Source organism: Myodes glareolus, chromosome 3 (assembly GCF_982192425.1).
Source record: "Myodes glareolus chromosome 3, mMyoGla1.1, whole genome shotgun sequence".
Lineage (NCBI taxonomy): Eukaryota > Metazoa > Chordata > Mammalia > Rodentia > Cricetidae > Myodes > Myodes glareolus.
Window position 1 is genome coordinate 3,359,518 of NC_142028.1, and position 14,094 is coordinate 3,373,611.

Here is a 14,094-nt window from a genome sequence, read left to right on the forward strand (position 1 = left end):
TAAATAGAGAAACCCTGTCTCACCAAAATAAATATATAAGTAAGTAAGTAAATCTGCTTGTGGTTGTTTGAATAAGAGTGGCTCCCACAGGTTCATATATTTAAATGCTGAGGGAGTGGCACTATTTGAAAGGATTAGGAGGTGTGTTCTTCTTGGGGTAGGTGTGACTTGTTGGAGGAACTGTGTCACTGTTGGGGGGTTGTGGTCTTTAGAATAGAATGCTGAGTGGGAAGACGGCTCAGTCAGTAAATTGCTTGCCAGCTACGTGAGTACCTGGGTTGAAATCCCTGTGTTGTGATGGTATACACCTACAGCTTCAGCTCTGAGGACAAGAGTAGTGAAAACAGGTCTCTAGTGGCCAGTGGCCAGGCAGTGCAGCCAAACTGGTGAATTCTGGTGAGAGACCCTCTCTCAAAAAATAAGGTGGAAAGCGATTAAGGAAGACAGGTAACACCAGCCTCCGGCATACAGGTGTATAAACATACCCATGAAGACATGCAAAAACACTTAAAGAAATTTTTTTATTTTTTAATTTTCTTTTTGCTGTGCTGGTGATTGAACACAGAGGTCTTGTTTGTGCTAGACAACCATTCTGCCACTACTGTATTACCAGCTCCTGCTTTTTATTTCTTGATTCAGCTAAAAGGAATGATGTGTTTCTGCCAAGTAATCTCATTGCAAAAAAGTGTATGACATATCAACCAATCTTGTAGAGAATTCAAAACTAAAAAGATTAGACATAGAAATTTACAATTGAGAAAATGTTAGTCAAGGAAAAATGAACACTGTCTCTTAAGGTCCGGGAGAAGAGAATAAAATGTGTCATTTATTTTTACTTCCCATGGTGTTTTTTCTATAAATAAAACAAGAAAATAACTCACAGTACAAACTGTCATTACTTGAAGAAAGTATATTCTCCAGGAGACTGAATATTTCTCCAATCACAAGTAAACTGGACAATTTGCTAGGAATTTAGTTTGTTCAAATTCCTTTGCCTTTCAGTTTAGGTTCAACCAGAAGACAGAAACCATAAAGTAGTCTAGGCAGAGGAATATATAATATGATTATTTTAGACAATAAGCTGTAGAGGGATGAACTCTGAAAGGTACTCAGTGAAGTGCGAACCCGTACACCAAAGCTGTAGTGGAAAGCTCTGGAAAAAATTGTACTCATAAGGTATGGAGAAAGCCAATCGATCACGTGTCTGTATCTTGCCTGTACCAGAGCTGATCCTTGGTCACTGATCTAACAAGACAAAGTCCAAGGCCCTTGTTGTCTGGCTGGTGAACAGACCCACGGGATTTTCTGGATGTCACTGTAGTATAAGGTCTGAATATACAGTGTATTGGAGGATCATAAAAAGTGGAATCCACCGTCTGCTCATTCTTGGCATGTGTCATAGCGGTGTGCCACCAGGTGACTTCACACACCCATACTGCTGGTCCTCCAGGCAGCGGGAGCAAGACAGGCTGCATACAGGGACCAGGAAACAGCGTGTCTCCATTGCCCTCTACTGGCAAAGCTTAGTATTGTAGCCATTGTCAGAATGGTTAGAGGCCAACCAACTATAACAAGTGGATGAATTTGAAGCTGAGAGACATTAATGAATAATTGACGAATAATTTGCTTAAAACTCCAAGTTAGCCGTTCTCATTACCTGGCATGTGATGGAGAAAGAAATAACAAAACCACACACTGTGTCTTAGAACCAGCAGCCCTTACTGTTTCTGCAGGCTGGTCTGGTGCTCACGTCTAGGTCATACTTTTCTTTTAAGATTTATTTGTTTATTTATTATGTATACATTGTTCTGTCTAGATGCCAGAAGCACTACATGATTGCTGGGAATTGAAATCAGAACCTCTGGAAGAGCAGTCAGTGCTCTTAGCAGCTGAGCCATCTCTCCAGCCCTAAGCCATACTTTTCTGTAGGACTTCAGCAACCACAAAAGAATAACAAACAGTGTTATTGTGTGATCCACAAAAGACACACACACAGATGGAATCAGGGTCACTCTGATACATACTAAGCAAATGCTCTGCCACTAACCTACATTCTTAATCCCAATTCCAGCTCTGTATAGATCACATCTACTGTAATAGTGTTTCTTCACTAAGATGTTCGACAGTTTCTGGAGAGTGTGCATATTTCTTCTCTGCAATTACTAATAAACCCAGCTTTGTCTGTCTGTTTTGTAAAACAGGGTTTTTTTGTGTGGTCCTAGCTGTCCTGGAACTCACTCTGCTGTAGACCATGCTGACCTTGAACTCAAGAGATCCACCTGCTTCTGCCTCCCAAGTGCTGGAATTAAAGGTGTGTGCTACCATCACCCAGCTAAACCCAGCTTACTTAGGTAAAAACTAGTTCCTGGGGTGATTTTATTGTTGTTTGGTTTGACTGACTAAAGAGTAATAGTAAAAAAAATAATTTTGGTTTTGTTTTTAAATTTTTATAATTTTCTATGAAGTATGATAAACAATATGTACATGAACCTATTAGAAATAACTCTAGAGCTGGATCTAATTTGCAAAAGATGTGACCTTTTAGAAAAGTAGTTGGGGCCAGTGAGGTAACTCAGCGGTTAAGGGCACTTGCTACCACAGCTGGTGACCTGAGTTCAGTTACCCCAGATCCACGTACTGGGAGGAGAGAGCTAATAGCACATTTGTGCCCATACATGCACACAAATAAATATAAAAAGAAAATTGTGATTTCAAAATTAGTTTTAAGTAGGTCTCTGAGCACTGTAACTTCTGTATATAGTTAGAATGAGTCATCTGCCAGTAGTTCTCCGCATGGCTAGTTATAGAGCGTATTTGGATTATAATGTACTTAATCATACAGATAATTAACTCAATATGTGAATATCCTAAGAGGTGGTATGATTTTTTTCCATTAGCAATTTCTTTCCTGAATAGTTACATTTTCTCTTACTGAATAAATTATTTAGCCCAGGCTAGTCCCAAACTTGTACTCCTCTTGCCTCAGCTTCCCAGGTGCCAGCATGCCCAAGTGGTTCTCATTCTCATGCGGACGCAGATCTAAATAGTTGCATTTAAATTAGGTATACCTGTAAAATTACACGTTCTTATCCTACTAACACAGTTATTTGCTCAGAAACATCGATTCTCTGTTATATACTAGTAGTTGTGCTAAGTAACAATAAAAAATTTAATCCCTGATTGAAATCTACAGTATTGAATCGAAGGACATTTTTCTCTGAATTTTCTCTTTTAGTGGTTGGGTACCAGTGTTAAAACAAGGTTTCAGCTCAGTAACCCAGACTGGCCTCTACCTCACGATACTCCTGCCTCTTCTTTCTAGGTAGCTGGGGCTACAGACAAGTGACAGTTTGTCTTGTCTGGATTTGGTCTTTTTGTTTTGTTTTTTGTTTTTTGTTTTTGTGTTTTGAGACAGGGTTTCTCTGTGGCTTTGGAGCCTGTCCTGGAACTAGCTCTTGTATACCAGTCTGGCCTTGAACTCACAGAGATCCACCTGCCTCTGCCTCCCGATTGCTGGGATTAAAGGCATGCACCACCACTGCCCGATCTGGATTTGGTCTTTTTTATGGTTAATTACAGCTGAGCTTCCTTTCCTGCCAAGTGTGTGTGTGTGTGTGTGTGTGTGTGTGTGTGTGTTCGTTTGTTCATTCAAAACTCTTTTGAACGTGAGATGAGAAAACATTTAGTAGCACCAATAAATTTGGTCTGGTCTGTAACTTTTATTCATCACTAATGATGTGCTTTGTGGACACATGCTCCGCTTCCCAGGCAGAATTTGTGGGGGAGGAGAGAGTGCCATGGGGCACCTGACGTAATGAGGTGGTCCTGACGTCATGAGGCGGTCCTGACGTCATGAGGCGGTCCTGCAGAAGTCAGCGGGGCACCTGACATAATGAGGCGGTCCTGACGTCATGAGGTGGTCCTGCAGAAGTAAAGTTAGTTCAACAGTGCATGCTTTCTGAACCTAGAGGCCACTCAGCCAACTCGAATTTTCAGGTCAGCTTTCTATTCCTGTTCCCACCCCAGGCATCTTGCCTGAGCACTAGCAGAGCAGTAGGTAACTATTTGTTGTTTTTGATCTCTTCCCCTCTAGTACCAACTTTCCTAGTCCTGCTTCTGTGAATATCAAATGGTTGTGTGTGTGTCCATCCATACCTACCAAATAATTAGGTTACTGACCCCGACCCTTCAGACCACCTGGTGTTTGTCTTAGGATTATTCATGTTAAGTAAGTTCCACTTAAATTTTATTCTTAATTAGTAATAAAGCAATGAAGATTTCAAGTATAGTTGAGCTCTTAATAACTAGGCATCCATCTAAAAAACAGTATTATAGACTACTAAAGGTATTCATTTAAAAATGATAAAGTTCAATAAAAATGAAGGTTTCTTCATTACAGGTTCAACTGCAAAGTATTGTGCAGATGTGGCCCCAGAACGCATTCAGTTCAGGCAGTACAGCATAATTCTCCAGTATATTTGTAAAATACAGTATGTATTAAAGATGTTCAAATACAGACAGAAAAGTGGTCTGGTAAGATAACTCAGCAGGTAAAGGTGCTTGCCGCTAAACCTGATGACCTAAAGTCCACCCCAGGACCACCATAGTGGTAGAAAAGAACCAATTCCCGGCAGGTTGTCCTGTGACTGCCTCCCCCTCCCCAATTATATACAAAATTGTAATTTAAACTTTTTCTTTTAAATTTATTTTCTTAAATGTGAATGAATATTTTCTCTGCATGTCTGTCTATGCAGCACGTGCGTGCCTGGTGCCCTTGGATGGAAGGAGAGGGAGGTCATTGAATCTCTTGGAAGCATGGATGGTTGTAAGCTACCATGTGGATGCTAGGAACCGAGTCTAGGTCCTCTGCCAGCACTCTGAGCCATCTCTCCAGCATCTGCTAAGAGCATACGCGGTCCTTGTTTTCTCGGGACCCGTGTAGGGCAGCTCACAACTGCCTGTAATCCCAGATCCAGGGAGGCCCAGCACTCTCTTCTGTACCCAAAGGGTAGCTTCCCTCATATGCATGTGCCTTCCCCCCATATACACATAATTTAAAAATAAATCTTTAAAACATTTTAATGATAGAATGGCACAAAAATTTTAAGTAGAAAACATCCTTTTTGTACTTGGTCAAATGAACCAAGTAACATCTGACTATTTTTCTTAACCTTTAGTAGAAGATAGTACCAAAGTATTCCCTGGGTTTTAATGTAATTGTGTACACTGAATTCTGTGAAATTCTTATGAGTCCACAATCCCTTATCTTCAATTACCAAATCTAAAACAGTTCTGAAAATGATTATTTTTGTAACTGATTTATTATCAGCAAAACCAGATCAGAACCAAATTAAATTTGTTTTCTCTCTTCCCTATAAAACACTTACATGGCTTGCTCTGAAAATATTAATGTTACTTATAAACTTTATCCCTGTCAGAGATTATGATCTAAGCATGTTATCGCCTTTTAAAGTCTAAAAAAGAAATCTAATTCTAAAACATATCTGTCTGCCTCCAAGGATTTAAGTAGGAATTTTGAACATGTGTAAGTACAAAACATCTAAGGCAGACTGTTTAAGAGGGCATGCGTAATATCATGGACAATTGCTGGTTTTGATAAATAATTTATGTAAAGACAACCAGAGGTGGGCATGGTGGTGCACACCTCTAATCCCAGCACTCAGGAGGCAGAGGCAGGTGGATCTCTGTGAGTTCAAGGCCAACCTGGTCTACAGAGTGAGTTTCAGAACAGTTTCCAGAGCTACAGAGAAACCCTGTCTCGAAAAACCAAAAAAAAAAACCCTATCCTTTAATTATATGGTAATTCTTTTTTTCCTTAGATTTGATATTCTGTAGTTAGGAGTTAAATATAGAAAATGTAGTTGTGTTTTGTCTGTTTTTTGTTTTGTTTTGTTTTGTTTTCTAAAGACAGGGTTTCTCTGTGTAACAGGCCTGTCTGTCCTAGAACTCACTCTGTAGACCAGGCTGGCCTTGAACTCAGAGGGATTCACCTGCCTCTGCCTTCTGAGTGCTGGGATTAAAGGTGTGCACCACCATCACTCAGCTCTGATTTTTTTTTTTTGACCATTAAAACATTTCTTTTATTTTAACTCACCTGAGTTAAGTGTGGGACAATGAAAGAAATAGAACAGGATATATACAGCTGTCAAGGAGGCAGCCTTTCAGAACATGCTATAGAAAAGAGGAAGGCTGGGAATATACGAATATACCTGGATTAACAGAAGCACTGGCTACTGATTCACCCATATGCAAATCCAGTAATCTCCAAAGTTTTAAGTACAAACAGTGGGATTTTAAAATCAGCAGAATGATGAAGGTGCCTGCAACAAAACTGACCACCCAAAACAGTGATGGCCGACAAGGAGTCTGAAATCATCCTACTAAGCAAGAAAGGAGGGAGGGAACAACTACACAGTGGGGTTTGTGGGTAACCTTAGCTTCTACTTGCTACTTAATTCATACAGTAAGAGGTCTTTACAGATAACCTGCACCCGTTTAATTAACCATGTAACATTTTCTACTACGTAGTAGGATTATAAGACCACAATATTCCTTTGGGACAAACCCTTTAATGATTTTAATTTCACTTACTCATTCTTTTGAAGTGTAAAGTGTCATAACTAGATTACAATTACAGATCATTGGGGCTGGAGAGATGGCTCAGTGATTAAGAGCACTGCCTGCTCTTCCAAAGGTCCTGAGTTCAATTCCCAGCAACCACATGGTGGCTCACAACCATCTGTAATGAGATCTGGTGCCCTCTTTTGGCCTGCATGCAGACAGAATACTAAGAATACTTATACATAATAAATACATAAATACTGTATATATAATAAATACATAAATGTATACATATTAAATAAATAAATCTTTTTTAAAAAATTACAGATCATTTTTAAATACACCATTGCTACTATATTAAAATTATTCATACTATTTATATCTAATAGTCAAAGAAAATTTACTAATAAATGCTACAATGGGCATCAGTCTTACATGCTTATTAATTGATCCCGTAGGTATAATTATAGGTCATGATATTAGAGTCTATTCTGTCTCACTAAATCAGGAATACCGCATTTACAGAACAAAGAAACACACAGTGCAGACACCCAAGGATCATGGTAGCTCTTCAGTGATCTGTCACAGCTCAGACATGAACCCTCTGTGTGAACGAGAGTCAGATCCAATTTTTCCATCAGAAGGTGCTAGTGGGAGTTGTCAGACACACCCAGTGTAGATCCCCAGTCCAGTGGCCAGCGGATGAGACCGCAGCAGAGAAGGAAGAAAATGCCCCCTTTCTCATAACGCTTGTATTTCTCTTGCTGAGAGTGGTTGTTCGCTTCGGGTGCGGGGATATTTTCTGGCCGACTTGTCCAATCCCATATCCAGTCTGAGTTTTTCTTCAAGATGCTTTCAACCTCTCTTCTTCTCTCAGTATAGTCTTCCTCAGACAGAGTGCTGCTTCCCTCTGCAAAGCTGCGAGTGTCTGTTTCAGATCTGTTGGTATCTTTTGTCCGGGAGCGAGGTGGGCTGTCACAGTGAGAACTCTCGGAGCTACTTCATCCAGATTCATGCTGAGCATCCGGCAGTGTTCTTTCCATGTCCCCATTCTCAATAGAGACGGCTGGAGCACTGCTCCCACTCTCATTGCTGAAGTGCAGTTCTCCCCAGGAGCCTGCAGGTTCTCCCCGCTCTGCAGCAAGGTGGCTCTGCAGAAGAACCCAAGAGCAACTGCAGCAGGCCTCAGCAGCGGTCACCGAGAGATACGAGAGCCGCCTGCCGCCTGCACAGCTCTCCTGATTTTTTTTACTTACTTACAAAATAAGCACCAAAATAAAATTACCTAAAAAAAAATCAGATTATCAAAGCTGTAGCCATGATCACCTACACAAGGAGAGAAAAATTAACCTCTGAATTGGAGATTGTGTGTGTATATATATGAAAGTGATTCATAGCAACAATGTTGTACTTTTTCAGAAGGCTAGATAGCAAAAACAATTTGTTAGGTTTTGATTCCTTCACATTTTAAGAGAATTCAGTGCTGTGTGTGCATAATGGCACATGCCTTTGATCCCAGCTCTGGAAATGCAGAGCAGAGACAAGCTCATCTCTCTGAATTGTGGTCTGTATAGGAAGACCCTGGCAGGAGAGGCAGGTGGGGAGGAGATGGAGAGGGTGCAATGACTTACGTTCTAGTGCTTTCAGGGAGAGTGGTGATCCTGCCCCCATACTTTCTGCAAGCTACGCTGGTGAAATAACTTAACTCGCTAACTATGATGAGCTGGAACTGGCCGACTTCCTCCATGACTATGTGTATGACTATTTTGCTTGCATGTGTGTATGTGCACCATGTGCCTGGTAGCCTCAGAGGTCCGAAGAGGGGCCAGATCCTCTAGAACTGGAGTTGCTGACTTTGGTTAGGCATCGTGTGGGTGCTGGGCATCGAACTCAGGCCCTCTAGGAGCAGGAAGTGCTCTAAACCAGTGAACCATCTCTCCAGTCCACAAATACGGATTTTAACACAATTCTTTCTGATGTTTTCACCTGGACTTTGTTCCCGTTTCTCTCTCGTCTGTGCAGATTATCAGCGTCTGATGACCGTGGCGGAAGGCATCACCACACTCTTATTCCCATTTCAGTGGCAGCATGTTTATGTGCCCATCCTCCCCGCCTCTCTGCTACATTTTCTCGATGCCCCTGTCCCTTATCTGATGGGTCTTCAATCAAAAGAAGGAACTGACCGGTCTAAATTAGAACTTCCACAAGAGGTAAAGCTTGTCATTAATGATGAAGCATTTGTCGACTTCCGTCGTGGCTTTTATTACATAGCATTGTCTTTGTGCAGTAGTTACATCTGAATCTCCCAGGTACTGTTGGTTAGGGCCTGAGCCCTAGCCTGCAAACTGTTTCTCTGATATTTGATATAGCACAACTACTAGTTAAATACACTTCAAAGAAGAACAGTAACAAATTTCACAGCAATACATTTCTGAAGATGGTTCAATAATAGTTTGATATTACCATTTTATTATTCTAAAAGCATTTAACTTTCTCTTCATCCTCATGCTATAAATTTTGTTTTGAAGCAGTGTATTAGGGCACTCTAGAATAATAGAATTTATAAATTAATATATATATTCATCATACATATTAATCATATGTGTATGTATGTATATTTGATGCCAGTGAAGGAATAGACTTGCTAGCGGGATGAGAGCAAGCAGTCAAAGAAAGAGGCTTCCTTCTTCCTTGTCCTTATGTCGGCTTCCAGCAGAAGGCAGGGCCCAGATTAGTAGTGGGTCTTCCCACCTCAAAAGATCTAGATTGTAAGTGGATCTTCCCACTTCAGATTAAGCAAAAATACCTCACAGGAATGTATAATTGTGAAATTTGGTACTGAGTTAAATTTTATTTTTTACCTCCGTTGAATGGAAAGTAGTATGTCTCAGCAAGCAGGACGATGGAGACAGCAGACACTTCCCTGCTTGCAATCCTCAGCTGTGGCCAGTTATTAGCCTGTTCTTAATGTTAGCTTGACATTATCTGTGAGACAGAAATTTTAACCCCTAGCTTATTGGTACTATTCTTTCTCTGAATTGTATTTTCAAATATTTAGGAATAAAATAATCAAGAGTAATTGAAAACATTTTAAATTTAAATTTTTGTTCTTGTTAATGCTACTCAAAATTGGGATGGAAAGCTTTGAAATGAAATATTGATGAGGATAATATGGCCTATTTAAAACATAATAATTAATTACATTACTAGCTATTTAATTATCACCTTACGTAATAAAATTGCTCTTAACTGAGCTTCACTTTAACTTGTTCTTATTTTCATAGGGATTCTCATTTTAAGAAGTGAATACAAGGGCCAGGCAGTGGTGGTGCACAGCTTTAATCCAAGTACTCAGGAGTCAGAGGCAAATGAATCTCTGTGAGTTTGAGTCCAGCCTGGTCTATAGAGCAAGTGCCAGGATAGCTAGGACTACAGAGGAACACTGTCTCAATAAACCTCCCCAAAAGGAAGGAAGGAAAGAAAGAAGGAAGGAACTCTGTAATCAGTCATCCGTGTTGCTTTGCCAAAATTAACTTTTGTCATTCAAAGGGATGTCTTAGTTAGGATTCTGTTGCTGTGAAGGGCGCCACGACCACCGTGACCCATATAAAGGAAAATATACAATTGGGACTGGCTTGCAGTTTCAGAGGTTTAGTCCATTGTCATCACGGCAGAGCATGCCAGCATGCAGGGAGACATGGTGCAAGAGCAGGAGCTGAGATTCTGTGATCCACAGGCAGAAGTAAAAACTGAGTCACAAGGCCCAGCTTGAGCATTTATGACCTCAAAGCCAGTCTCTACAGTGACCCTACTCCAACAAGGCCACACCTCTAATAGTGCCAATCCGGATGGGCCAAGCAGTCAAACACATGAGTCTAAGAGGGCCATAACTGTTGAATCCACCACAGGGGAAACAGCTTGCTTGAGGCCATGTGAACCATACATATTATCGTGTCTGTTGTGGGCAGAGTGGGGGACTGCTGTCAGTTCTCTCCTCCCGAATTCATCTTCTCTATTCCCTGAATTTTCTTGTTTTCTTCCGAGTTATGTTAATGTATCGTGTCAGTTCAAAATAATTAAATCCTTTTCTTCCCATCCCTACCAGACACGGTTTCTCTGTGTAGCCCTGGCTGCCCTGGAAATTACTCTAGACCAGGCTGACCTCAAACTCAGAGATTCACCCTGAGTGCTGGGATTAAAGGTGTGCGCCACCACTGACTGACAAGAATTAAAGACTTTACATTTTCAAAGGAAAAGAAATAGACTACTAGCCAAATGGATTTTTTGGGGTTTTTTTTAAGACTTAATGTTGTTTTAGTTTTTTATTGATTATATATTATAAATTGTTTGTTAAAGATAGAAGAAAATTTATTTAAATATTTAAGTTCTTTCTGATTTCTATGAATACTTGTTAAAATATTTTAATGCAACTTAGTCTACATACAGTTGGAAGACCTTTCTGTCTGCTTGTATCATTTGACCCTAAAGATAAGCCGGTTAAAATTTCTAAAAGCTCTCAAAATGATGTCTGTGATTTTCTAGTTGTTTTTTTTTTTTTTTTGCCAATCATGATCTCAACATTGTTTAATAAATACACAAACTCATCTATGAGATAATATGAAATAACGAATCAACTGTAAAAGTCATGTGGCACAAATTCTAATTAGTTTTAATAAATAAAACCCGGAGTCAGATTTTAGGCTGAAACCTGAGGGACCAGAGAAGCAGTGCGGCCAGCACCAGAGAGACCTTTACCTCTTCCCCTGCTCAGACTGAAGGGACGAGCGATCCCGTCCTCAGACTGTCCCCTCAGACTGCACTGAGCTCCTGTCTCCTCCGTCCAGCCATATCACACCTGTCTCCACCTCCCTAGTGCTGGGATTAAAGGTGTGGGATCCCAAGTGCTGAGATCATCTATGGTTGACTTTATTTAATCCTATTTACAATATTCAAGCAGAAAGCTCTTAGATTAAAGGTATACACTATAACTGAGCCACACCACAACTAGAAACAGTTTTTTCCATCAAATAATGCAATCTCAGAACTAATAATATGATCAAATATTCTGTAATATTTCCTGTCTCAAAAAAACAAAGATAAAGGAGGTGGTAGTGGTGCCCACTGTAGGCTTGTTTTCTGGCCGCCCAGACCTGAGTACAACACAAAGCTGTATTAATTGCAACACTGTTTAGCCAATACCTTAGGCATATTTCTAACTCTTATATCTTAAATTAACCCATTTCTATTCATCTATGGATCACCGTGAGGCTGTGATGTACCAGTAAGGTTCTGGCTGCTGGCTGGCATCTCTCTGACTCTACCTGCTCTCTCTATATCTCTGTTCAGATTTCTCGCCTGGCTTTGCTCTGCTAAGCCATGACCAAAACGGCTTCTTTAATAATCAATGATAATAAAACATATTCATGGCATACAGAGGGAAATTTTACATCAACCCACCTTTAATTCCTGTACTGCAGAAGCAGAGGCAGAGGCAGACAGATCTCTGTGAGTTTGAGGCCAGCCTGGTCTGCAAAGTGAACTCCAGAACAGCTAGGGTTGCACTGTCTCAAAAGACCAAAGCAAATAAATAATAAATAAAAGTAAAGCAGTCTTTTCAAGGAGACTTAAATGTGTTCCCCTGAACACTCTGAAATAAAATGACTAAATCTAGCAAGAAAGTTTCTAAAAATAGTCATAAGAATGTCACAAGATTATTATTTCAAGAAAGTATTATTTTAGTTGTTAGGTAGCAAATAGAGCTGCCTAGACTTGTAATTAACTACCTACTCTCTTTCCTCATGATTTAAAATGATAGGTGTAGTAGCCATTTGTTATGTTATCTTTTAGGAGGGCTGGGGGAGGGAGGGGCAGAAAAGTGCAGCACTGAGCGTTGATCACAGTCTTGTCCTCACCTTCAACTGTTCTTGTTCATCTTTGTTCATCTTTACTGTATTAGAAAAAAATTTTACAAAAATCAGAAGCTGGAGAGATGGCTCAGCAGTTAAGAGCTCTTCCAGAGGTATCTAAGTCTGAACTCCACAGAGATCCCTACATATTCATGTTTGTTGATACACTATTCATGATAGCCAAGATAGGAAGTTTGCATAGCTGTATAACAGATATACTAAAAAGAACAATGTGGCTTGCATACACAATGGAAATTTATCCAGCCACAAAAAGGGAAGATATTGCCATTTGTTAGAAAATGGATGAACTAGAGATCATGTTAAAGAAATAAATCTGCTCAGAAAGACAAAATATTTTGTGTGTTTTCTTTATGTGGAATCTAGATTTTTTTAATACATACATACATACAGGCACATACATACACACACACATATATATGTATGTATGTGCCTGTGTATGTGTGTGTATATACATATATATACATATAAACACGTACCTGTGACACATATACATGTCCACATACACATGCACACATATAGGTACACATATACATACACACATAGGTACATACGTATATATAGTGATATTTCATTTCTTTTTTTTTTTTCCAAGACAGGGTTTCTCTTTAGCTGTGGAGCCTGGCCTGGAACTAGCTCTTCTAGACCATGCTGGTCTCGAATTCACAAAGATCCACCTGCCTTTGCCTCCCAAGTGCTGGGAGTAAAGACTTGTGCCACCACTGCCCGGCTCATTTATATTTTAATAAATAAAAGCTTGCCTGAAGATCGGAGAGTAAAACAGCCACACTGGTCAGCCTTACAGACCAGACAGTGATGACACACACTTAGTACCCACACTAGTTTGCCATAGAATCCGGGTGGTAATCCGGCATGCCTTTAATCCCAGCACTAGAGAGGAATATATAAGACAGGAGGAGACAGCTCTCAGGCATAGTCTCGTACTGAGGATTCCTGAAGGCAGGATCACCATTTGGAACTGAGGTAGAGGTAAGAACCAGTGGCTGTTTGGCTTTTCTAACCTTCAGGTTAAACCCCAATATCTGTCTCTGGGTTTTTATTCATCATGCTACATAAATACATATATACACGCATAAATATATATGTATACACATACACATGCACATGCACATATCCATACATGCACACATATATACATATATACACATGCACACCAATAGATATACACATATAGATACACATGATACACACAGATACATATACATACACACATACCCCCATGTATATACATGCACACAGACACACAAATGGTAGAAGGACCTAATGGGAAGGTTGAGAGGGTAACTGAGAGGAAGACAAGGTTTAACAATATGCGTACATATATATTTAAGGCATGAAAGTAAATGACATTAAAATGACAGGCAAGCATGACTGTAGTAGGGGCTGTGGGCAGGCCTGCTTTTCACCTCACCCGGCTCCCGCACGACTAGCTTAGCCCCGGAAATAACAACACACAAATTGTATTCATTTAAACACTGCCTGGCCCATTATCTCTAGAAAGTTAGTTACTGACTAACTCTCACATCTTGATTAACCCATTTCTAATAATCTGTGTAGCACCACGAGG

The 14,094-nt window shown here is 40.1% G+C and overlaps 1 protein-coding gene and 1 pseudogene across 4 annotated transcripts in view; one reads left to right on the forward strand and one right to left on the reverse strand.

Moving 5' to 3' along the window:
* Positions 1 to 14,094, forward strand: part of Dennd5b (DENN domain containing 5B) — a 126,882-nt gene that overhangs the window by 45,576 nt on the left and 67,212 nt on the right. For all 4 annotated transcript variants that reach the window (XM_085687412.2, XM_085687413.2, XM_085687415.2 and 1 more), the window contains one exon: positions 8,605 to 8,792. In XM_085687412.2, the coding sequence (XP_085543538.1) occupies positions 8,605 to 8,792 (188 nt within the window). The remainder of the gene's footprint in view (positions 1 to 8,604; positions 8,793 to 14,094) is intronic.
* Positions 7,220 to 8,329, reverse strand: LOC125399525 (BCL2/adenovirus E1B 19 kDa protein-interacting protein 3 pseudogene; annotated as a pseudogene).